Genomic DNA, 25,829 nt, shown 5'->3' on the forward strand with positions numbered 1-25,829 from the left:
AAACTAAATAATTCTAATACGTCATTGTACTGTCCTTGATTACTGATCAGCAAGCAGCTCATAAAGGTTATGCAGAGAAAGGAGCAAATGGAAATCACAGAGGTAGGTTGGTAATTTGTCATGGTATAATCAAACCTGGCTATATACGTTATGGAGGGCTTGATCCAATTCTCATTGAAGGTCATGGAAAGATCTTAAAAGATGCTAATGAGAACTGGCTGGGACATAGAGATTGGGAAAAATTGGGAAAACCATGCAGACTGTATTTAAAAGTGCAAAGTATAATGTACTGCTGTTAACACTTTTCAGCTAGAGATCTCAAAGGATGTTGCAAACAGAAATTAGTCCCTTTTACTTTTGCAAGGCAAATGACAGCAAAGGTATCATACTTACTTGCCTACTATGGGGGTAGGACACTATTTTTTGCGGAGCAACATAATCTCTAGTAATTTAAGATGGAAAGTGAAGAACACTGGGTAGGTTGTATAAAGAACTTACACGCTTAGGCATTACAGTGCCTATCTTTTTGGCAGTCTGGGAGTGGAAGTGAGGGGTTTGTGCCGGGCAGTGGATACACTCGTACAGAGTGCAGAAAGAGCTGGGCACTTCAGTGAAGGATGTGAACGCCGGCTGTGCTAAATGTGGAGCTCCCTAGGGCTAGTCAATGGGGACTGCCGAGCAGTGGGCTGCGTGTGAAATCCTGCCCTTCCCGAAGAAGTGGGTGCCTTGCTGAAAGGTTTGGGGAGTGGTCTCCATCCATTTTAGCCAAGCAGCCCAGAGCCCTCTCCTGAGCGGAGGGTGCCAGGAGCACGAATGGCTGAACCCAGCCCACTTCTCTCACAGCAGCAATGGAGGTGCCCACCAGCTGCTTGGAGCAACCACCCTGAGTCAGGACACCTCACTGCCATTCCCTGGGGGACCCCGAATCTCCGCTGGGACAGCATGAAGCATCAGCCTATACACTAGTCTAGGTCAGGGACTTCTGCTTAATGCTGTGCCATTTTGTACCAAAGAATAAGATAATCAGCGGGGGAAAGAAATTACAAGAAAAAGGAAGATGTGCATGGCATTTAGGTCCCTGAGGCAACAGATCAACAGGGGTTTTTAGTTTACCCTTTTGAATTTGTACCATCTCGATTCTTCATATCCTTTCTTGGGTCTAGTACAGTATATGTTGGAGTCTGCAAGAGGAATTTAAATACTCAGAAAATAATTCACTGAAAAGAGGTTTGATCACAAGTGGCAACATGGGAAATTCCATATAGATAAAAGGAAGATGTTTTTCACAGTGAGGATAGTTATGCCCTGGGACTTCATGATCATGTGTGATAATGTGTTGTGTGGAATCTCCATCCTTGGAGTTACTCAAAACTCAACTGGACAAGCTCTGAGCAGCCTGATCTGACTTTGAAGTTAGGCTAGCTTTGAGCAGGTGGTTGGACTGGATGACTGTCAGAGTCCTTAAATTATTCTGTGATTCTGTAAAGCTTTTGTCAGGGCACTTACCATTTCCACTTCCACAAAAATGCTATGGTTCTGCTACTGCTCTGAGTGTAGTCAGCTTTGAATATTTTAATCTCACCTTATACTTGGAATACACCAAGGCAGTTCTTAAAAGTACCACATCAGATAAAATATTTCCTGTTGTGTAATTCATAGCTGTAGCCTCTTGGAGATTTTATATGTATATACTCTCCAATTCTAGTAATCCTTGGTCTTCAGGAATCATGGTCACTTAAATGCCAGATATGAAATGTCTCTGAGGATCTCTGAAATTCCACTTATTTAAACTAACTGAGAGCAATACAACAGGTTTTATTTTGCCTAGAGTTTTTATTCTAGCAAATTGACAAAGCTGTTCCAATTTGTTCCTTTGCTTTCTCATGTTGCACCTCCTAAGCTCACGAAAGTGCTCTTCAGCACGCATTGCTTCTCCTAACTTTCATGACCAGCTTTGAGTGGATACGACACAACCAAAATTAAAGCCAGGTAAACACATAAGTAGTGAGTGATACATGAGAAGTGGTCTGGAGGCAAGCTGGGAATTTATAAGGCTTTTTGGAGGTGATAGATATTCCCATCACAGGGAGAGCTGTTCCACAGCTTCTGGCCACCTTGCCAGGGGAAATGAAAGGGGAATTTCTTTCCCACAACATATGATTGTAGGTTTTCAGCTTTCAGGGGCTCACACTCTGCAGAAAGACCTGTTCTCACTGCTTCCATGTGGCATTCTGCTGCATTTGGACAGCATTTTATCCAGCCGAGTGGTTGTTTCACTGAAGATTAATCTGAGAGTCATGGTGAACTCTCATTGCCTTCAGGTTCAGTGTAATAAGGTTTGTTAAACTGCTAATCACAGCTGCTAATTACAGCTCTGGTTTCTGGCAACAAGAGACTTTTCACAGCCTGTAGCCCAATAACATTGGTATTTAATCTCTTCAAGGAGAAGAATTCACTCACTTTGTCCATACTGAGCAAGTGCTGCGTCTCACTGCTGTTGATGGGCAATAATGAGTGAGCTAGTCTGGAAACCATAACCCAGCAGGTTAATTCCAGTTTACATACCATGTCGGGATTTAAGTGTGTGTTCTCTCCTGTAATGTCTTCACTTCATTTACACCACCTTTTCTTCTATGGGGGATGTAGCAGGAGGAAGGCCTTAATTGTCGGGGCCCTGCGGGCACCCCAGCCTTTGCTGTCCCTGCCCCCCCGGGGCCTCCCCTCTGCTCAGCCCTAGGTCCCATTTCAGCCCAGCCTGGGGCCATCAGTCCCTGCCCCACGCCGCCGCAGCGGTGCTGGGCTCCAGTCCCACCACAGCCCTGCCCCGGCCCGGCCGTGGCAAAATATATGGCAAAACTGTACTAAGCTCTGAGGCAGTGGAGGGAAGCCAGCAGAAATAGAGAACTTGCTTTAAAAGACATTGGAAAGGGTAATAGTCACAGAGAGACTTCTTGCAAACTGTTTTGCTCTGGCTGTGCTCACAGGGCGCACAATCAGGAACATCATGATCTGAGAAATCTTTTTAAGTGGCTGCTGTGGGAATGCATAGGATAACTCAATATAGCATAGAAGGATGACTACACTACAAGGGATATTGTTATACTATAGTCTACAGCATACTTTGGCTACCTACTTGAGTCTGGCGTTTTGGGGCTGAAGCTGGGCTACATGTGTGACAAGTTGCTACGGCCTGCCCTAGAGAGCCAAGTCTCCATAGCTTTATCAATTTACATTCCCTGTGGGCTGCTGTGTGAGGGACTGGAGGCTGGTAGCACGTGTACGCCTGTGTCTTATATGCAGACACACTCACACATAGCTGTGTATACATAATATCAGACCTCATCTTGTTCATAATAAGCAGATTGCTTTTGTAACACAGAGAAATGCCAGCATGCTCTGATTGCATGCAAGTGCCTGGAGAGATCAGTGCCCAGATATTTGGCTAACAGGCCGAAGGCTAAATGTTCACCTCCAGCAGTACCTGCATCCAATAGCTCAGCAGCTGCACATTCACCAATATCCCTCAGTCTGGTTCTTGACACTGAATATAAATGCATAAAAGTTTGGAAGGCAGTAAACCTACCCAAGAGAACCCGAGGTGATAAACCTCCCCCTTGTGATTATAACTCAAATCACAGTGTCCTGAGAGAGTGCTTGTCCATCAGCCCCTCTGGGTGGCAAGCGTGACAAATGCAGCTGGGCCAGGTAGAGTGGTGGGAGTTTTGCAGCTGGGCTATCTCCTTGCTGACCAGGACTGGAAAATTCCCTGCAATTCTGTATTTTCTTAACAACCACAAAAGTACATATGGATGGATGACTGGTTATGCAGTAGAGGGTAAACAAAGTGCCAGGAAAGGGTTAGTGTTGGCTGAATGAGGTGACCAGTTGTGTCATTCACTGTTGAAACCACAAGCCAGGCCAATCCTCAGAACTGAGCTGGAAACAGCAAAGCTGTAGAAAGTGACTCCAGGTACCTAAAACAGCTGTACAACAACAGACACCCACAGAGCCTAATAAAATTCAGCTAGAAAAGCTTTCTCCTTACAAAACTGAGGGGAGCTTATGTTCAGCACCTTGCAGTGGGGCTCCCTCCAGGTTTCAGCTCCTAGCAGCACGGCATTCGTGATCCCAGGTGCCTTCTGTGCGAGAAGCCTCGTCTCGTCTCTTTTAACCTGTCACGCCTCAGCACTGATCTCTGGGTGCCTGTGAGGTGTCCCCTTTCACATTACTTCCCAGTTTCCAAATACCGGCTTCTCATATCAGACCAGCTTCCCTTTGCCGTCCGTCTTTACTTTTACTAGGAATTTCTCAGTGGATTAAAGGAGTCCTGCCCCCGGGAGACTGCTGGCCTTCGCCAGGGCCAGGCTCCCACCCACGCTCGCACTTTGCAGCCTGGTCTCTGCTGAGTTTACTCCTTGGTCCAACGTTTGTGACTATTTCTGGTTTTGCTGAGGTCTTGCAGGTAAGTGACATTTCTTACGGGGTACGTGCGGAGGAGTCTGCCGTACTGTCACCCAGTGACACCTGGGTGTAGAGGGCAGCCCCGCAGGCTAACCAGGACGCGCGCTGGCGCAGCGTATGGCCCTGGCATAGGATGTATGGCCTGATGCGGAGGCGCGGCGCTGCCGGGCGGCCAGCGGCGCTCCATCCGACAGAGGGGGCTGGCAGCTCGCGTTCGTGCCCGGTGCAGGGTCGCGGGTGCAAGTCAGCTTAGTCCTTAGAGCGCGTCCTGCAACCTCGCCTCTGGGCAGTTTGCTGTCTGGCAGTAGTGACCGATGTTTTGTATTTGTTTTGGCTGTACGTCTAATGCACTGGATGTTCAATGCGGGAATCTTTTCTTTTTTTTAAAGAACTTCTAGTTCTCAGTGCAGAGGGTGGTATTATCTACTGTCAGCAAACGTGGTGATGTTGTTTACTGAAAGAGCAGCGGTATGTTTGGAGCACGGATTGCACCCACAGCTCCTAGTCAAAGTCTTTGTTTCGTCTTCTGGCTACAGCACCACCCGCCTGTCCAGCAATCTGTAAAAGTAACCTTCCTTTTGGGCAACTCGGTCTGGCATCAGGAAGAAACATTCAGAGAACAGCATTTAACACAAACACAACCATTAGATTTTCGAGATAATTTTCATGGATACTTACCAAGGAGAATTAAAGATAAACTCAGAGGACTCTTTCAAAGTTTGAATAGGTCAATTCGCCATCAGCTGAGAAACTACAGCAAGTAATTTTAATGTGTCTGAAATTTTTTTTTATCCTGATCCACCAGTTACAAAAATTTATCTTCATCTCATTAATGATCTGTCAGGTGGTTCAGATACCTCCATTCCACTATGTGTATAACCCCACAATCATATGATGAATTTATTTTTTGATAGAATAATAATCAGTCTATTAATTGGATTAATTGGATTGATTAGTAATCAATTTTTAGAAAACTTCAAGTAGGTTAAATTTAGTTGTAATTAAATCAAACATGGTATAGGTTGCTTCAAAGCCTGTGAGATCAGCTGTGAAATGTGAAGCCAGTCAGCCACCGATTTTATCAAATATGATTGTGTGTAAAAGCTGTACCAACACCCACATCCTCATCATGACAAAGAGCAAACCACATTAGAAAGATGAGCAAAAAAGTCCTTATTTTAAAGAAAAGTAAAACAGAAACTTAAAACTCTTGGCCATTTCCAAAGGATCTGATGAGATTCACTGCATAGCTAGTGGAGTTTCACAAGGTTGATTTTTACGTGCCTTTGTTTGTAAAAGGCAAGAGCCTTTACCCTATTAACACACTCTCATGAAGCCTTTGTTTCAGTAAATTAGTAAGCCTTTTTGCAGCCACATGATACTTAAAAAAATAAGATAAAAATTAAAACAGTGACAAGATCAATAAACAAAAAAAATTGTTTAATCACTCTTAATAGCTACTTTCATGAAAAAATATTAGTCACGAGTTGTTAATTAACTATTTCCATTTAAGTGAATAAACGACATGTGGTTGTTAGCTTTGGTTCTTTGGTTATCTTTAAATCCCATAGAGGACATGACTTATCAGGATGTAGTGCCCAGCTTTCTTGGAACATCTACATCTCAAGTTGTCATAGCTTAAGCCACATCCCTTCAGGCCCCCTTGGTACCAGATAAAAGCAGATGCTTGAGAAGAAGGGGGAGCAGTGGATTAGCTTGTTTGCAACCCCCTGGCATTTTCAAATTGCAATACTGACCCCTCAGCACAGAGAATTTAAATATGTGGACAATAATGTGGCTTTCATTGATTAAAGTCTGGGGCAAGTGCACCCTGTGCCAAACCCTGCAGTTGTGTCCTAGCGCTGGTCTTAGCAGAGTGCGAGTGACAAATGGTCACACAGAGCGCACAGTTATTCTTTGAACCGTGTATTAGGGCATGCTGATGGAGCACAGGGGGGAAGCTTGCACTGCTTCCCTTCACTGGGGGTAACGAAAGGTGCCATCTTCCTAGGCGGTCCTTCCCGGTCCTGTAAGGGAATTCCTACTATGTACAATATACATCATAATAAAAAGAGTAATCTGGAGGCAGCAGTTATATTTACAGCAGTAAAGGTCTTGCACACACCAAGACAGAAGATTAACTGATACTGCTGCATTTTCTTGCTGAAATATTTCAAAGGCATGGGCTCTGACGGCAGGTTTTCTAAAGGAGGCATGGACACTAAAACGGGCTCAGGGCTCTGATGCTCATGATTCAAGATGCAGCAGCTTCATAAGTTATCGCCTCGGCAGCTGGTGAGGGAGCGGTGCTCGTGCTCCTCCGGGAGTGGAAACGGGTGGCTGAGGGGAACTAGCTTGCGGAGCTGTGAAACGTGCAGAGGCGACCAGCCAGGCAGCACCACAGCCAGATTTGGCAGGGAGGGCACCTCAGAGCCCCGAATTATCAAGCAAAGTTGATTGTGTTTTCTGTCTTAAGGAGAGTGGAGCTGATCTTACCAGGTGGTACACTGTGCCAAAATATTGAGAATATCTGCGCTAGGTAACAGAGCACATTTGATAGAAAGATAATGAAAAAAATATACTCAGTTCTAATGGGATATTTAGAGTGTTTCTCTTCCAGGCCTCTTACCCTTCCTTTGTCTGTCCTGCATCCAGTCACTGAGGTCAGGGTCAAGGTTGCTGCTACCAGTTTTGATATGCTGATCTGGGACAGGTGGGTTGTTCCTCCATCAGCTGTGCTGGGCCAGGTGTTTCTCTTCTCATGGTTGCTAGTTCCAGCTTAGCCATCCTGGGCAGTATACGTTTACTTATCTGTACACTCCTGGTTTACTCTAAATGTATTTCACTGGGGAGAAATGGGCACAGCCAGACATCATGTCCTGTCTTAGGCACTTATCTTAGGCAATAAACAAAAAACATATCCTTTCCCTCTATTTTGGTTGTAGAGGATGGACTTACTTGTTTACTACTGATGCTCTATAAAATGAAAACATTTTTTTTTCATTTTATAAAACAGGATAAGCCACTAAAGCCATAACTTAAGATCCTATTGCCCAATTTTGGCCAAACTAGCCTCATGGGATCTATATCAGGGAATATCTTGTGTGCCACAGTTTCGGCAGCTGTTTTCTACTATAAACAACCACTTCTGGCTGACCCTCGACCCAGTCGCCTTTTCAACTACTTGACCGGCAGGATGAGATAACCTGTGTTTAACCACTACCCGACCGATATTCATTGTCTGTTGCCCTGTAGGCCGACCCCTGCCACAGTGAGGAGGATTTGTCGTACAGCATGGGAGCAATCCGTGCAGAGCACTTGGAGCTGAGCAATAACTATTTGACTTTAGTTAAATCATCTAAGAAAGTCTGTCTGACTGTGAACTATTTCATCTTAAAGATTCTGCTTGCTTAAAGAGTCTATTCTATGAGGGACAAGAAGCATCTAAAGTCACGCAAGGTCGCTCTCCGATAACTCAGAAGACAGAAAGGGAAGGAGAAAATATTAATACGGAGAACTTGTATAATCAGTCTGTAAGGTTCATAATTTGGCAAAAAAGCTACAGCTTTGAATCATTTAATGAAATAAACTCTTTTTTCAGATATTTGTCTTAAAGGATTAAGCTTCTGGGCATTTGATTAAATGATTGAAAATTAACATCAAGCTTTTAATCAAGTAACTAAGGTTGATCTATGAATAAAATAGACACGCAATAAAACTCACCATATTTTATTTAATTCTCTCAAATATGTTGAACTGATATAAACACATATAAATTATCTAATTTTTGAGAAGCCCCACTGAAAGTGGCTTTCATCTATTCTCATGTAATTTACCTAGTGTTGAATATTAGTTACAATAGGCCAATACTTAAGTTTTTATTTTATTATTTTTAGTGAGGTAAGAAAACTTCCACTTCAATGAGATTTGCCGCTTTGGATTCAAAATTTGTTTCATATAATTAAAAGGTTAAAAAAAAATCCATCTTTAGCTTAAACCGAACTTTAAGCACAAATATAACAGGTTTTAGCTAGGCACAAATGTACTCAGGTCTCTCTGAAGCAAAGCAGAAGCCATTTTTTTCTGAATAAGGACACAAGATTGTGTTCTGCATTAGTAACACTGCTTAGATTATAAGAGTGCTTTACTTTTAGCAATATATGAAGAATGTAGAAAATATTGAGATATGAGCTAAAAAGGACTTTGAAGTGACTTGGCTTTTTTAGGATGATGGCTTATAATTCTAAGCTGTCTGGCAGTTTTGTTGTTTAATGAAAAACAAACTTACCACAGGCAACATGCAGCTGTTACCCCTCATTGCTGTCTAATTAGATCTTGTTTGCAAACATTCTTTTCCTTACTTTGAATAAAAAACACAAAAAAAGCTTTGAACTGGCTTTGGTTTCTTTGCATCAGAAGAGATCATAACACATTGAGAATATTGTGTGAAATTGTGGCCCCACTGAAATAAGTGGCAAACCAGCTATTTATTCAGCAGAGTCTGTGTTCACCCACAATGTGTGCCCCCCCCCAAACAAAAATAATGAAAAAAGATATTCCAATATTTGATTGAAACTACAGACATATGATTAATGAAGCAAAGGACAAAGGACATAGGAAGCATGTGCACACATGAAAATCCTGTTGACTCCATGGGGAAACAAATGAACCTATTGCCCAGCATGGTGCTAGATCCCTTCGAGAGCATTATTCTGGGAGACCTTGACTTCTCTGTAGACAATGCCAAGGATATCCTAGCGTCTGGTATCCCTTTTGCATGGAAGCCAAGGTATTCATTCAGGTCATGTCCAAACCTGGTCACTGAACTGGATATCAATTGTGTTTAGCATGGAAATGCCTGAAGACCAACTGCAAAAATCTCCTCCTTGAAGAAGGCTCTGCAGCGGTTAGCCCAAAGTCTCGAAGAGGCTTCGGTCCAGATAGACAAGATGGATTGAGTGGTAACTGTGAGCAAGAGAAAGCGGTAAAGATGGGCTGGTGGGAAATATCCGTGCTCCAGTCTGCTTTTTAGGGTAAGTTTTGTGGGCATAAGTAGATTTGTGAAGAAGTAAGCTGCATGAAAATGAAAGCAAAGAGAGAGAGAGGATATTTAGACAGAGAGACAAAAATGTCAGCATTGAAGAAAAACAGGATAATGAAGATTAAGGCTGAGGTGAAGAGACTGTGCGGCAGGGAGAGGCAGGGATGAAAACAGCCACTCATTCCAAGCAAAGAAAATGCATGTAACACTGCAGAAAATGCTCTGTCTTCTCCTCTCAGTGTCCTTACTGCTTTCAGCCTTTGGTTGACTCTTCCTTGGAGTTTTATTACCCAGGAGATGCTGAAGTCCTCTTAGGACCTTGCTGGGATCATCTAATTAGTCTGGAAATTGCTTAGACTTCAAAGACTAAAGGGTACTTAAGGAAAGGAAGATCAATTTCTTCCTAATGAAATATAATGATTGATAAGAATTTAATCATTTTGTGTACCAAAATGAGTTAGTTCAGATTGTTTTTCTTTGCCAATGGAAAGGTTATTATCCTGATAGCATCACAAAGAACACAGAGAAATATTATGATGACACCTATCCCTAACGCAGACAAGTAATAATATTTCACACACATGATCACAGACTTGTTAGCATCCTATGGAGTGCAGCAAGAGCTGAGTTTTTAATAGCTCTGTCATTCATTACAGGAAATAGCTGCTTAGTCAAGTCTAAACTATGTATAAAACACAGCTAAAACATTTACAAAACTTTGTAAGAATGTAGCAAAGTTTATTTGTAACAAGATTTTCAAAAACATGCTTTAATAGAGAAGAATAGAAATCACATTAATATTTGAGGTACAGTTCCATTCCCAAAAGCGTCTGTAGAAATGGCATGTTTATTTTTCCTTAAAGCATGCAGATCAAAATCAGATTGGATTCCAAGCAAAAGGATGCTTTCTGTGGTCCTCTCCACACCAGTCCTGAAATGTGTATCTAGTATCTGAAAACGAAATGGTGCACTTCCAGAATCTGCATAGGTGCCAAGAACAAACATTTCTCAACTGGGCATTTGGCTTATTTGTCAGGGGATGATACAGGAGTCAGAATACAAATGCCATTCACAGTGAGTAGTCAAAGGATAAAATTCACAATATTTGCCATTTTATTTTAAGTTGTGTTATCGTTTATATCATGACAAAACTAATGAAAATGCTTGTTCCAGTCTGGTATATTTTTTTCCAATTTTGCAGAGAACTATTGACAGCATAGGCTGCACAGCAATAAAGAAATTACTGTGTATTCCTACATCAATTAATTGTATCAAACAGAGACACTCAAAACATCTTTCAGATTATGTCAGCATTAAAACTGCATATGCTTTGGGCAGAATATTTGCACCTGAGCATCTAGGAAGAACATGCAAAGAGCCATCATTCACATATGGTTTTCTTTTGTTGATTAAGAAACTGAATGTTAGACAATCATAACTGAAAGACGCGTTTTTGGCAGGTGCCTGGAAATCAGTGCCTGTGAAAAGTAGTGGAGAATTTTTCTGTGTGGAGGGACTTTTTCCTAGGTGGACGTAAAGTGTTTATCTTAATCAGGTTGTTTTAGATTCCTGGGAGCAAGAGGTCTCACCAAAGAAACAGCTACCGACAGAGCTATTGGTGAGGTGGTAGGAAGTGAAGGCGAAGCGTTGGTTTGGGCTCTGAGTCTTTGGTCGAGTTGAGCTTTATATTTAGAGAAGTAAGTTTTCTGAAGCAGAGAGAAGATATGTGGCTTTCTCATACTTTTAAGAAACTTTTTTAACGTGCTTGAGACAAAGTACAGCTCCTCATTCCTGAGACTCGCTGGAGATAACCCCGCAGTATCTGGCCGTCTCCTCGGCAGCTACTGAGGCCTGTGGGTAGGTACCAGCCTACCCTGCTCGGTGCACACCACCCCGTCTGCCAGCAGAAAGGATGTAAATACGTCTCGCCTTCAGCAAGTAGGAAATGTCCCAAAGCATCTATTTTTACCAGGGAAAAGTTGACTTGCTGCATTACAGTCGAAACAAAGAGTAATTAGCAATTCATTGAAAAGATACAAGAAAAGAAATCCTACAAAGGGGAGTCCTTGCTGCTATCTCACTTTCCTGATTCTTTTAACTTCCTATTTCTGGCTTTTCATTTTGGACTTTGCAGCTCAGCTTCCTTTCGGTGTTTCCCTTTGAATCTTTGCTTCTCATATAGCATTGTGCTTACGGCTGGTTGTAAAGGAAGCCTGGGGAAAGGCTGGCTCGTTCAGGAATGTATGGTAACGTGTTTTTAGTTTAGGGACTGCCTTTTGGAAATTAACACCAAGGGTCAGGCATTAAACCTTCTCCTATGTTTAAAGAGATATTAATGCTTTCTGCTTATACTGACTTCACACGTTCAAAAGACTGGATAACTACAGTGGTCAAAATGCTTAGTCCAGAGGAATCAGAGAATGATATTCTGTCTGTCTGAAGAATAAAATAAGCAAAGCCTGGGAATATTGGCCTAATGAATAGCCTGCTCCTATACATCAGCCACAGATTATGTATCATGAGGTACATCATTTCATGGTGATCTTTAAAAGGTGGGGGCTAACTTTTCAGAGGAGTCAGATACAACTTGGAGACCCCCACACAAACTGCTTTTCGCTTGAGAAGAGGGTTGTTTGCAGAAGAACTTAGGAAAGTGGTGCTCTGAAGTATCCAGCTGGATGCACAGTTGATCAATACCAAAGCAGTGGTTGCTAAATTCCCTGTAAAGTGCTGAACCTAAGGGTTGAAACCTTTTCTGCTTCCAGAAGAATACCAAACATTGTATATGGTGATGTAATTATGATGTAAACTAGCACCAAGGCAATTTATACTGTAAATTAAAAAAAAAAAAAAGCTTTTTTTAGCACTGATCTGATCTGCTCCAGAAAATCTTCCACACTTAAAGTGTATTTACTGCAAGTTAAATAATGGTGCCAGATTTTCTGCTGTTGATAGCTGAAGAAGCTTCATTAACTCCTGTTGCACCAATTTTCAAGGGACAGTTTAGTTCAGGGCTTTACAGGACCAAGCTGTTCATTGGAAAGAAAAACTTAATGGATTCAACAGGTAAAACAACAAAGAAATATTAAAACCAGAGGGAATGAACACTGGATTTATTTCATTACTTAATCAGTGGTCAGTGTGGAAGGCCATATTTTCATTATTTCCTCCAGTGATACTCATGGATAAGCCAGATGTCTATCTGTCCATATTGTTTTCTTCCATTGCATGTATTTCTTGATCCATTGTAATAATTTATTTTGGCTTCTAGCTCCAAGAACAGAATGCAGTTTCCATTTTATTCCAAATAATATTGGCTTGTTGCTAGGGGAGTGTGCTGATTTCTTTTATGATTTCTTTTCCTCACCACATCTGCATGTAATTTTTTTATTTATCATCTCCCTAGCACATTTTCCCTGTGAGAAGCTGAAACATGAAACACAGCCCTTTCAGATCTTGTTTTGTGTTTTAAACAAGGAGCATTTCCTAATTATATTTATATAAAAGGATTTTAACAGCCTTTTTTATTTCCAGGCGTAAATGCCTACCTGCGTGTGTGGATGGGTCTGCACCCTTTTCTATTATCTCCTCTGAGTGAGTAAGCAGGTGTGAATTTAAAGGCAGGTATGAATTAATTGGGTGAGTCAAGTTGGGTCTTCCCCAACTCCTCATTACTCCAGACTAACCTGCTGCACTGAGTAACCTGCTTCTTTGGGCTGTTTCACCCTTGCAAGCAGATTTAGCCTGGGGGACTGGAATGTTTTCTGCCCTTAGCTGTGCTCCCTGGCCCTCTGTTAGCATTTAGCCTCTCCTTCCCATTGAGGCACTGCTCCAAGGGGTCTACAGAGGCTCCTCAGCCACCGCAGGTTACAGTCTGACCTATTAGTATAAACCAATGATGTCAATTTTGGTTCGTGTTAATGCCAAATGAAATGGACAGTGGTTTATATTACTCTGCTGAGCTGTGAACTCTGGGGCCATCTTTGCAGACATTGGGTTGGGTTTTCTTGGAAAACAGGCTTTTGCCATGTTGTGACTGTGATGGGGTCAGGGATAGCACATCCATTTCTAATTTTTCTGCTCAGTAGAACCTTGCACTTTTGTTCCTCTTCAGTTTTTAGTTGTGATCTTCACTTCCACGCTTGAACTATTGCTTTCCCTTCCCAGAGGACAGCTGCACGGCTGCTGAAGATGAGGTTGTCTACTGCTATTAGTTGCTCTCATTTCACGGCTATCAGTAGAGCTTTGTCAGTTTATACCAGCAGAGATTTCAACTCTAACACTATAAGTTTTACACTTTAAATTCACTGACTGCAGTTCTGGGTTACACGTAAAACCAGGTGTGAGCTAGTATATTTAAACAACTGCCAGCTGACAACTCTGATTAGAAGAACTGTATTTTGTGTAACTATGTACTGTGTAACTATGTACTGTTTAAAATGCATGCATTACCTGCAAATATGTGCCTGAGTGTAGGTCTCCCTTTGGCATATGTTAAACAGATTTCCTGTCCTGTCCTGTCCTGTCCTATCCTGCACAGGTTCTGATATTCACGTTTCCAGAAGTAAATGAACAACCTACTGAAATGCAACATGCAATGTATTGGTTTTCTTATCCTCTTCACAAAAAAGGTGAGCTAAGTATTTTGTTTGGGGTCTATCTATCCTCACATTTATACTCATGAGGGAAAGGCTTTCCTGGTCTCCTGCATTACCAGCCCTTCATTTTACTTGCCAGTCTCCTGGCAGTGTCCTCGGCCCGCTGGGGACACAGGCTTCCCAAATGGCCAGGTGGTCACGTATGAGTTTAGATCTTGATTCTGTTCCCACTAACTTCAGTGGCAGCAGCTTTTGGTATTCAGAGACATATTCATGGTTAGTTTTATTCTTTTTTTCCTTCCTTGGAGATCTTTCTTTAGAGCAGAAATTTCCATCTCTCTGGTGGCTCATCTGTTTTACTGAACCCTTGGGTTGTTTGCTGTTTCTTGTCAAGGCTCTGGCTGGGTGAATAAAGCCTGAGTGGGGGAACGGGGGGGGAAGGAAAACTGAGCCTTATTTTCTGTTTATTTACACTGGTTTCATTCAAGAATAGCATAAGTGCAGCCCATAGGGTTTGATGAGTAAAGAAGTGGTGTAAATGGGAGGAGAATTGGTCCCTCCAGATGCATGTTTGGGCTGTGCTGACAGCGCCGGTGACGGATGGGGTTTCCCCCTTTGGTTGTGAGGTCAGGGGCATCTCATGGATCATTTTTCTGAACTTCCTGCGGAAGATCCCGCAAAATGCTGGTTTCTGTCCGACCTGTTTCTAGTCCTAGCAATAATCTTTGAGTGAAATGTTTAACTCACCTCCACCTAAATACTGATTAAAAAGTCCCATTTCAATGCAAGCAAGAAAAAACTCTACTAAAATATCTGAGCGCGTATGCTAGTTAAATGGCATGATCTTTGTTCTTCAGAGTAACTGGCTGCTTCCCCTCAGCGGACTATGCAAAGATTTCTTAAAAAATAGAATTCTTTCAGCAATGATATAACTCAGTGTGATTTTCTTCCCGGCTGCAGGAGCTCTGTTTTACAAACAGAGCTGTTCTATCAGCAGTGTGCCCAGTGTCAGAGCAAGCCCTGTCCTGAAGGAAGAAGGTATGTAACCCACTGGGTTTTTTTTGGTTGTGTGTGGGTTTTTTTTTTTTCTTTTGGCAGACGTCCTTGAGCATTTGAGACGGATGTGAGAGAGTTTTTAGTCCTCATGCAAAACAACCAACTAAACATAACAGATTACATCAGCTCAGGCTTTTCAATTCCTGGATGGCAGCAGAGTGCTAATCCAACCTTCATCCTGGATTTCGTGAACTGAAACAAGGGAGGCTGGCAGGAGCTGCGCTGCCGGATTGAGGAAGCTGACGACGGTGCAGCATGTGGGCAACACACTGTATAAAGCTCATAAACTTGTAGGCTGATGTGCGCAGCTCCCACCTTGGATTCTGTACCGCTGCCTCCCGCAGCACCAGGCGCCACGCAGAGCACTAAAACCCGCTCTTGGGGACGGAGCGCTTTCCCCTGCAAGACATGAAGGGCTTCCTGTTGCTTACCCTCCTCCTGCTGCCCGTGCACGCTGGAACTGCTTGGAGTGCCAAATACGCGGTAGATTGTCCCGAGCCCTGTGACAGTAACGCGTGCAAAAGTACCTGGCGCTGTAAGCGAACGGTGCTGGATGACTGTGGCTGCTGCAGGGTGTGTGCGGCTGCTCTGGGGGAGACTTGCTATCGTACGGTCTCGGGGATGGATGGTGTCAAGTGTGGTCCTGGGCTGAAGTGCCAGTTTTACACTGAGGAGGATGACTTTGGTGATGAATTTGGTATCTGCAAAGGTAACAATATTCACTTTGCATGCACCCACTGTGGCAGTTTGACAGCAACCTACATATAGAGCTTGCCCCCTGCTTGAAAGGTCTAAAATGGGATTTTTCTAGCTCAGCCCTTAGCCGAGGAGAAAGTGAAAAATACCTGCTGGTATTAAACGGTGTTCTGTGTAGATGGGACCAGGGTAATTAATGTGAGAATATTGTTTAGACTTGAGGACATCTTTAAGGAAATATGAATGGGGTTTGCTTGGAGATAAGATTTTTGATTGAGACTTTGGAGACCCAGGCACTAGTCCTGATTCTTCCACTGATTTGGCAGCTGGCTTTCTATAAACTGCAAAAACCTTAATCCTGCAAGTCGAGCCTTGTTGCTGGGTGCCTGGGGCTACGCGCAGACGTGGAGGGTCCCTCGGGCACTGCTGCTTGCCTGCCTGGGACCAGGAGCTGGCCCTGGGGTCTGTGAAACGGAGATAACAGCACTGCCCGACCTCCTGGGGACATTGCCGTGTTTAATTTCTTCCTGCCTTTGAGGGGCTCAGCTTCTCTAGGGATGTGGTCAGGGGAGGCAAACGGAGACGCTCCTGCGTGCAGAACAGCGGTAAGGGCACGGAGCTGACTCGGAGATGAGCAGAGAGCCTCTGCTCTCAGATCGCAGCAGATATGCTGCGTGCCCCTTTCTTTAGTCATAGACCATAACGGCATTTTTCACTTAAGAGCAATTCTCACCTCGTTAGGAAGGCAATTCTTTTAAAGGAGAGAAGGTATTAAATTGCAGAGAGGTAGGATGAACGTTTTCGAAACAGGCTTTGTAAAGTACGAATGCAGTGAGTTTTGCTGTGTTCAGGTAGCACTGCAGTAAGTAGATACAGTTATGCCTCTGAATAACTTCCTTAAAAACGGAGAAGTCTCGAGAGTTAAATATTAGAAGTATTAATAACTCCAGTTAAGGGAATGGCTTAGGGCTAGATGCTGCAAAACCGTTCAGGTTGACTCGCATAGAAGACACATTTAGTTACTTTGGCATATAAATCACACAAATTAATGTGCATGTTTGAGGATGAAACCCCAAATACTCCTTCTTTTTTCTAAAGACTAGAATTTATGTCTAAAAATCATACCTTTTGTGCACCCATCAGAAAAAAGTATGTTACTGAGTAAGTTGACTGACCTTCAGTTTATAAAAAATACTGCAGTGCAAAGTATCAGCTATAATTCCTTTAATATTTCCTTAAGCAAGTATATACTTTTCACTGTCCTCATAGGAACTTCTTTGCAACAGCACACTTAAAATGGGAAAAAAGAAATACTGAGGGACATGAGATCTGAATCTCTGTAGCTGAGTCCTGGAAGCTCTGCAGCAAATATTAAGGAACTATAAAGTAAAATCTTTTTCCCAGTGAGTCAACGGAAAAACTCTCATTAATTTCAATAAAGCCATATCTTGACTTTGAGTTCTAAATTGATATTTAGAGCTTGTATTCCCCACAGATTTATTTGCACTAATTTTATAGATCACTTTTCTATTTTTTTTTCTTTTTTATCTCAGCTCTGAGATAGTATAATCTCTTTCTGTACATATGTGAATTTTATCAGGCAAAGTATGGAGCCAATATTGTTATTTTATCTATCCACATATAGATATGATACCAGATCACTCATTTATTTTAATAACTTTCAAGTTTATACTAACTCACGGAGTAAGGATGGCTAGATTCTCTTCAATCATGTGTGACTGACTTGCTTTGAAGTTGTGGACAGATGGCTTGAACTCTTGTTATTCTATTTCTTAATTCTGAAATGAGTAAAATATGCACAGTATGTGTTTCAGAGCAGTTTATGGACCATTAATTAATTCATGTTCTTGACAGTTCTTATCTAAACAGTTTTAAAAGAGTGCATCATATTATAATCAATAGTAATGTTATTATTGTCCAAAACAGACTGGGGAAGACTGATGCTCTGCACTTTTATTGGGAAATCCCCTCTTAACTTCAGGTATTTCTGTCACAGCAAAAATCTGTTCTTGATTCCCTTAAATCACAGGGAGTTATTTGCTAATTTTTGTAAGATCAGTCTCCTACTGAACATCACCCGCTAGCAGCAAAATTGCCTCACATCTCTCAGTTTCATCAAATCGGAAGAGCACTGTCAAGTCCTGCATTATTCCCTTGTGGAACCAAGCACTGTTGGACTCGGACTTGTTTTCCACCGGGCTCTGCACAGCTCTGCGTCCCCCCTCTCTGAGCTGGGCAGCTGAGCACCTGCAGCCACCGGATTAGGCGATGTGGCAGTACCTGCTCTGTGTGGCATGTGCTCCCAGCCCCGCTTGTCCCTCCGGGAGGACTGCACACACACAAACCATTTTGTTTTGGCAGGATTTTGTTTCTGTTTTACGTGGACAAGCAGCAGATCAAAGAGTGCCCTTGCTTGGGATGGGGAGCATGATGAAGCTCAGCGAGGTCCTCCAGGCTGGCGGGGCTCACAGGGCTGTCCCTAGGAGAGGACAGGCTAGTTTTCCAGAGCCTTTTGTGACCTCTTTAGAGTGTACTTGCTGTTTCGGCTGGAGCTGTAGGTGAGATCTTTGCTGTCTGCCATAGGAAGAGAATACTTCGCTGTAGGAGAAGTCTCCACGCGCCGGCAGGCTCTTCCCTGAGAACCGGCAACCGTTTTCCACCTTGCTTGGCCCTGGCTTTTCGAGGCCGGGGCAGGCAGTTTGCCACCCTGGATAGCTCCTCGGGGCAGGAATTGGCAGCCACAGTGGAGCCTATAGGAAGTGTCCGTTTCAGTAAAACAGCCTCAGCGTTGTCAATAAATTACAGCTCTGAATCACTGAAGTCGTGTAAGTCACACAATAGCATGCCTGAAGAGTGAGTTCAGAAACATTCTTCAGTTGTCCTCTTTTCTAAATCCAATGCTAATCTGTTTAAACTAAAAAAAAACTTCACCAGACACTAGCTGTAGCTTTAACTACATCCTCTGTGATTATGTATTTAGATATTCACATTGCCTTTAATTTGCATTTTAACACCACAAGTGTTTCAGAAAAAGATTACCGATAGCACATTGTAAATAACATTGCATTGCAACATATGCTGTAGGAGAAGAAAGATGTATATAGTGGGTGGTGAGGAAAACTGATGCTTGTTAAAACTGGAAAATAGTTGTAACAAAAGTTGGCATCCTGAAATCCTTTAATTTCACTTAGAGGTTTTCCACTTTTAAGTATATATGCAGACCAACTATTGAGGGAGCTGGTAGTTGGATCACTGAGGCTTGCTTTGCTGTATTACTTCCCAATGTGTCATCTTTCAGAGTGTCCCTACGGCACCTATGGAATGGAATGCAGGAAAACTTGCAATTGTCCGTCTGGCATCTGTGACAGAGTAACTGGGAAGTGTTTGAAGTTCCCGTTTTTTCAACTCTCTGCTTCAAAGCCTCCAGATCGACGAAAAGTAATTTCACGCACAGGTAAGACTTCGTGGGGCAGCTGATTTTAGCAGAAACCGCCTTGCACGTGATCTACGAGCACTCTGTGGATGCTGTGCAAGAGTGATGTGTACTTTGGTGGAGCTGTGCAAATAGCTAACAGCACAAGGTACATTTATTTTTCTCATTGGCAGCTCCCTTAACATAAGGCAAGGAATTAGGTGAGCTGTAACACATGGTAAACAACATGTTGAAACTCTAACATAAGCAAAACGCTTTCGGGCTGCTGCATATACTAGCAGTATGAGGTCACTCGTGCAACAGGAGAGCATGCTAAGATTTGTATGAGCCAGTTTAGACGTATACAGCTACTTTGGCTAGAACAGGATTTCACTAGATGACACTTACCAGTGTTACCAGTGGTAAAAATTACATCTTCTTACTATGAAGTCAGGGCTTTATACATTTTTGGATGTCAGTGAGCTGTTTTATGAAATTATTTAGTTGTTTACCACAGTATGTCTCCTGGAATATGTACTTATGTTTAAGATTATGTCTCAAGCTTGTGAAAGATCCTTCCAGAATTTAAAAAAAAGGAAAGTATGTGAAAAAATGGAGTATTTGGAGGCAGAAGGGAGAGATTACTGATTTTTTTAAAGCTGAGGTTAAAATTGCATCCTCTTTGATTCTTCACCTGAAAATACTGAAGTACATTTAATTGAGTAATGCTAACCCTAAACTTAAACACCAATTAAAATAAATACGAATGTAAACATTTTAAATAAATATCAGAGATTTAATCCTAGCACTACTGGGAACTTTTCTAGGATTTCACCCCAAAGTCCTTGAATTTTACTTCTCCTCCAGGTGCAATTTGTTTGCCTTGTTCTGCTGCTCTCCTGTTATATTAAGATCTCTAGAGTTTGTTGCCTTAATATAGGGGTTATCTTGCTCCCATTCTCTGTATAGAGAGACTAGAAAGGAACAAACTGCTCATATCACATTAAAAATCATCTTTGAAAAAAACTTTGCAAGTTGGATCGGTCTTGTTCCTTTCTGTTTTTTCTCTGTGGTTATGTTCTTTTGCCTTTCTACGTTTGCTTAGTACCAAGGGTGCTGAAATAACTTGAAAAAATATTGTTGTCTTCCTTTTTTTCCTTTTTTTCTGCATCTACTATATATCCCCAGATGTTCCCAGGTAGCCTGTTTTCATCAGTTCCCCCTCCACTTTCTCGCCCACACCCCCCACTTTTGAATCAAACCTTGTGCAGACTCAATATTCAGCCAATGGTCCGAACCCAACTGGGGGAAATCTTCACCCCAGAGAAACAAGTGGAATTTTTGCTATTACCAATGCAAAGATTACACACCAATTTCTGTCCCTCAGAAGTAGCAGACCAGGAATATTGTGTATAGGACGTCATGGGATGGTCACACACGACTGCATTTAATAGTGGTCTTCAGTGGTAGCTATATAATCTAGGATGGATTCTCAGCTAATTATAACAGCTGTGAATGCTTCTATATTTTAATCAGGTGAGTTTCTGGCCCATATGTTTTAGAAAAACACTACGGCTACATCTACCCTGGTAAATTAAGCAGTGCTGGAGAGTGTTCCTGTGTATTGCAATTCGATCACCTTTACTGTCAGACCGCTGGGCAGTGCCTGGCATGCTGGCATGGAGGGCCCCAGGCCAGCTGGCCTCTCTTCCCGCAACTGCAACCAGAGCTCAGGAATTAGCGTGAGCCAGGGACCATTTCCAGTAGACAAACTGGATATCTTTTACCTTCTTCTGGAGGGTAAGAGAGTTTAATGGCATGCATCAGGCTATTCCATGCCAGCTGGCCTCCGGGAGAGAATGGCTCCAGGCCTGTTTAATTTACTACTGTAGGATCCACTGCTGTAGAGGTCCTGGTGAGGATGTGCTGCCTGGTCCCATGTCGTACTGGAGAGTCTGAGAGCTGGAAGCTGAATGCAAGTCACAGAAAACACATCTGTTCTGTGCCATAACTTGGCAGATATTTTGCAACTAGATAACTGGAGACATTCAGGTAGATTCATGTAAAATGGATTATCAACTAAGAGTTTACTGAAGTGTTCCCAAACCCAGAGAAGTAGCTGCAGGAAGACATTTTAGTTCTCTCATTTTCACAAAATCTACCTTCTCTTTTAAATTTTCAGAGAATGACATGGCGTCAGGGGATGGCAATTCTGTAAAAGAGGAATTTGTTAAGGAGAAAGCAATTCGCTCTCCGGTAATGAAATGGCTAAATCCTCGCTGATATTTACTTACACTAATAAGACTTTCAAGTGAATGCATTTCTCACAGATTACTGAATATGCAACAACACACTTTAAGAACTAAGTAGATCTATAACATATGAAACTGTAACCTCTGAAGGCCAATTGTGATTCTGTTTTTCATGAGAAAAATGTTTACTTAAAAATAGACTGTACAGTGTATATGATTTTTGATATTTGTTTTGATAAGTATTTGAACACAGAAATGTCTTGTGGATTGCTGAATGTATAGTAACGTTAAAAAAACCAAAAACAAAAACACAATTCAACCCTCTTCATTTAAATAATGTCAAAGGCCGACTCTTGCAGCCTCAGGCCAGGAAAGCTTTCACTGAATTCAGTGGACATTTTGGGTGAGTTCAAAACTATTGGTATGGAGCCAAAGTGAAAGAAATGTATGTCAACAAGCCCCAGGATAGAAAGCAATGCCCCTGAGTCACACGACGAGAATAATAATAATAACGTAGGAGCACAGTGGGGTGAATTAAATAAACCAACATTAGTCATTAGTCATTTTCTGGGTTTTGGAAGTTTGGTAACAGTTTCTAGGAGAAAAATATGCCTTTTTCAGGGAGAAAACACCCATCATTTAAGTTTATATGTTGTGAATAACTCAGCTGAGACACTGTAAAAATGTATTGTATTAGGTGGGTATATAATGTTAAATTCTGTATAGAGAAACAGATGCTTGGTAAATTATGCAGATTTGAAGAGGAGGACCTGAAACTACAGAAGTTGCTTAGTATTATTTAAATGTATATGTCTCTATAAAGCATATGTATTTTGGTGCCATTACCGTGATGTCTGCATTTCATGGGGAAGAGTGGGTCCAAGGCCAGAGGCCAGCGAATGGACCTTCGTACTCTTCATCTTCTCTGCTGGCTGCAGCCCAGCTCTGGCTCAGAGGATGGAGTTTACCTGACCAAATGTAGATGAGACATGGACTCACAGTTAGTTAGGCGATAGAGCAGTCAGACCCGACAGGATCTGGTGCCCGTCCTTCATTTCTTAGTTGCAGGAGCAAGCAGTCCTGTTTCAGCCAGCAACATAACCTGCATGCGCTAGGGAGTCGTAGGAATCAGCAGTCCCTCTTTCAGTCCAGACTGGGTTACATATTTGAAACATAAAAGTCCAGACTGAGATGGGTTTACTAACATGTTTGGAAACATCAGCTCCTCAGATACTGGAAATTAATGTAGTGGTATTGGAGTAAACCTGGACTGCATGTGTTTAGGAACTGCCGCATAGTGCAGAGCAGCCTCATTGGAAATGCAGCCCTATTTCCTTTGAAATCAATGTGAATTTTGACAGCAATGTCAGTGAAAGGAGCTCACTACAGCAGCAGAAGTTTGATGCAGGATCTGGAAACATGCTTTAAAATTCCAATAAAAGAAACTCCAAAACCTTTAAAGAGTCCAAATCCTGATCCAAAGCCAATTTCAGTGAATGCAGGTTGTTTTCACCTATGGAGGAAGTATTGGATCATGCTGTACTAGAATAAAAAAAAAATGCAAGAAAAAAAAAGCGTCTACTGCAGTCACTTCAGTATGGCAGTGCGGGTTCTCTGGCTACAATAATCAGAGAAAAATGAACATAAATCCCAAACTAACATGTACCACATTTTAACCTTTATTGAATGTTTAGGTCTGAGGGAGAGGATTATTATATTTGGATATTTACAAGCAAAGGTATTGATTCTCAACTATTGATATCAAAAGTAATTTCTTTCTTGATTTTAGTTACAGCAAGATCAAACCCATGTTCCTTCAGCAGACTGAAGAGAATTATTTAAAAAGTGTAATAAATATTTGCATACATTATTGTTATTTTGCAACAGTGTCAAAAATGACATTATGGGTTTTTGAATGTAAATCTAATAAGCTGGTTGGTTTTAAAAAGTATATGATTATTATTGTTCAATTAAAAAACAACTGAAAGCATCACTGTCTATTGTGTCCATCCATTAACAACAGAATAAGATTCCTGACGATGGCATAGCCACTGTGCATGCAGTCTAGGCAAAATTTTGCTCCCAGATCCATAGAAATGGGTTCAAAATGGCTACAACTATTTGAATAAGTAACTTTGCTGGGGACCGCTCTTTGTCACTGCAGCTGAGTGGCAGAGGATAGCACATGTCCAGAACGGCCCTATCCAACTGTCTTCACCTCCAAAACAGGGTGGCTGGATCCAGACTACCTGCTGGGGTAGGGGATGGTCCTTGCTGGCGCCAGCCTCTGTGTGGAGCCTGGGCAGGCTCTGGGAGTGCTCCCACAGCCAGGCCACCACCAGGCCAGGGACTGCTCTGCTGCCTACACAGGGCCCATGCATGCAACTCCTTGGCACAGTTTGATTTACTAGTATAGGGGTAACTTGTGGATCTACATCTGGCAAGTAAAGGGTGAAAGGAGAAGGAAGGGGAGATCTGCAGACATTTGGGGGACGATTTCTTCTATTTTTCATCAAACTTACAGAATGCTTTTGCATCTCCTCATCAGCCCTGGCGACAGATTGCTCCACACAAAATAGGTTCCAACATGAGATTACATTGGAGGCAAGTTGCACCCATTAACCTTTGAACATCTGTCTGTTGCCATGGGTAGTGGCCATGGGATTACACTGGTAGAAGGAAGAACGTGAATGATGATATGATGTGCATGGAACCAAGGGCTGTTAAGCTGCCTCTTCTCTATTGTCCTTCCTTTCTTCTTTCTACCTACCCCTTCACATCTCTCCTGGGTTCCCCTGCACTCTCCAACTCATTTCCCTTGTTTTGTGCGTGTAGACTCTCTTTTGGACTTTTTTTCTTTCTTCACTTAATTCTGTGTGTTTCAGGTGTCTTCTTTTCAGCAGACCCTTCCTCCTCCCAACAAGCCAGAAATCAGCCACAGATACTCTTCTCTCCTAGAGGAAAAGTCCTGAGGGAGATGGTTCAACACACAGAGTGCTCCTGCCACTTTATTTACAGATTTTTTTCATATATTAATTCCAATCTGAATGTGTTTGTACATGGCAAATAGGCCTCATTTCTAGTAGTCTTGATTTTCTCAATTAGTAAGCAGTAAGCTAGTAAGATATGCACATCTTATTATATATTTAATATGCAAAGACACCAATAAGTACATTGTAATACAATATAATAGTTTCTATTATAGTCTGTATTATAGGATGTTGCAGACGCCATTACAGTACAAGCGATATATCATCATATATCTGAAATACACAGAGGAATAGAAAAGTCTGAAATATATTCAAATATATTCCATCCATGATTCAAATACTATACAACAGATATACTGTAGACCAACTTTTCATGACAAACAGCTTTATCAGCTTCAACAGCGCAAAACAGCTTTAATGTACTTTAACGTACAATTTCCTTGTATTAACACATTCACGCAAGTGTTGTGAGACCTATCACAGCATAATCACCCTAATATGATTAACAGCATAAATTTGCCTCTGTCATCTGCTAAGACTTATGGATTAGTGCAAACACACCAAACTATATTTTGAATGAAAATATATTTATTATCACCTCTGGGCATGCTTGATATCTATTTAAATGGACTGTCAGGTCACAGCAGTGCTTTGAAAGTATTTCCTGACACCTGCAAAGTTGGTAAATATTTCCTGTTTTTGTTGTGTCTGCTGAAAATAGGAATTTTACAGAATCACAGAATCACAGAATCACAGAATCGCTGAGGTTGGAAGGGACCTCTGGAGATCATCTAGTCCAACCCCCCTGCTCAGACAGGGTCACCTAGAGCACGTTGCACAGGATTGCGTCCAGGCGTGTTTTGAATATCTCCAGACAAGTTGGAACCGACAATTTGACAGGCACCATGATGATCTCCAGTTTGGCAGGTCGTAGCGTGGTTTCCATTGGCGTTTGTGACTGTCCAGGGGAACTTGGGCCGACCAGTGGGCATCTTCTGGCTTTCTTGCTCTCCCCAGAAGGGCACCAGCACAACTCAAGCATAGTCAGTTGTGTATCTGTGCTCTGGGTGGCCACAGACCACGCACAACCTGCTTGCCTGCCTTAATTTTAGCACAGTGGGTGAGTATAGCAAATACATAGGTGTTAACAAAGCAAGACCTTGTCTCTGAGCGCTGAAGTGTTCCCTCCTACCTCCCGTAAGTGTCAGGTGCCAGGGTGCTCTGCACGTGGCAGGTGCCTCGGTCGTGGTGGGGTGTCACAGCCCTGCCTGGGGTGCCTGGCTCCCCGGCACGCGCCAGCAG

At 42.3% G+C, this 25,829-nt stretch overlaps 1 protein-coding gene across 1 annotated transcript; it reads left to right on the forward strand.

Annotated features, from left to right (window-relative positions):
* Window positions 1-15,412: 15,412 nt before the first annotated feature.
* On the forward strand, window positions 15,413-23,510 carry ESM1 (endothelial cell specific molecule 1). Its single transcript, XM_013946156.2, has 3 exons — window positions 15,413-15,865; window positions 19,172-19,327; window positions 21,468-23,510. Exons 1-3 carry the CDS (start codon window positions 15,565-15,567, stop codon window positions 21,566-21,568), a joined length of 558 nt encoding a protein of 185 aa, XP_013801610.2. The 5' UTR covers window positions 15,413-15,564; the 3' UTR covers window positions 21,569-23,510.
* Window positions 23,511-25,829: the final 2,319 nt, after the last annotated feature.

This window comes from Apteryx mantelli, chromosome Z, assembly GCF_036417845.1.
Source record: "Apteryx mantelli isolate bAptMan1 chromosome Z, bAptMan1.hap1, whole genome shotgun sequence".
Classification (NCBI taxonomy): Eukaryota; Metazoa; Chordata; class Aves; order Apterygiformes; family Apterygidae; genus Apteryx; species Apteryx mantelli.

What these genes read in the sequence shown, in the direction of transcription:
- ESM1 (XM_013946156.2), top strand. Translation starts at nt 15,565, where the DNA reads ATGAAGGGCTTCCTGTTGCTTACCCTCCTCCTGCTGCCCGTGCACGCT. An exon ending in TGAATTTGGTATCTGCAAAG is followed by an intron (nt 15,866 to 19,171) that starts GTAACAATATTC and finishes GTCATCTTTCAG; the next exon opens with AGTGTCCCTACGGCACCTAT. An exon ending in AAAAGTAATTTCACGCACAG is followed by an intron (nt 19,328 to 21,467) that starts GTAAGACTTCGT and finishes TTAAATTTTCAG; the next exon opens with AGAATGACATGGCGTCAGGG.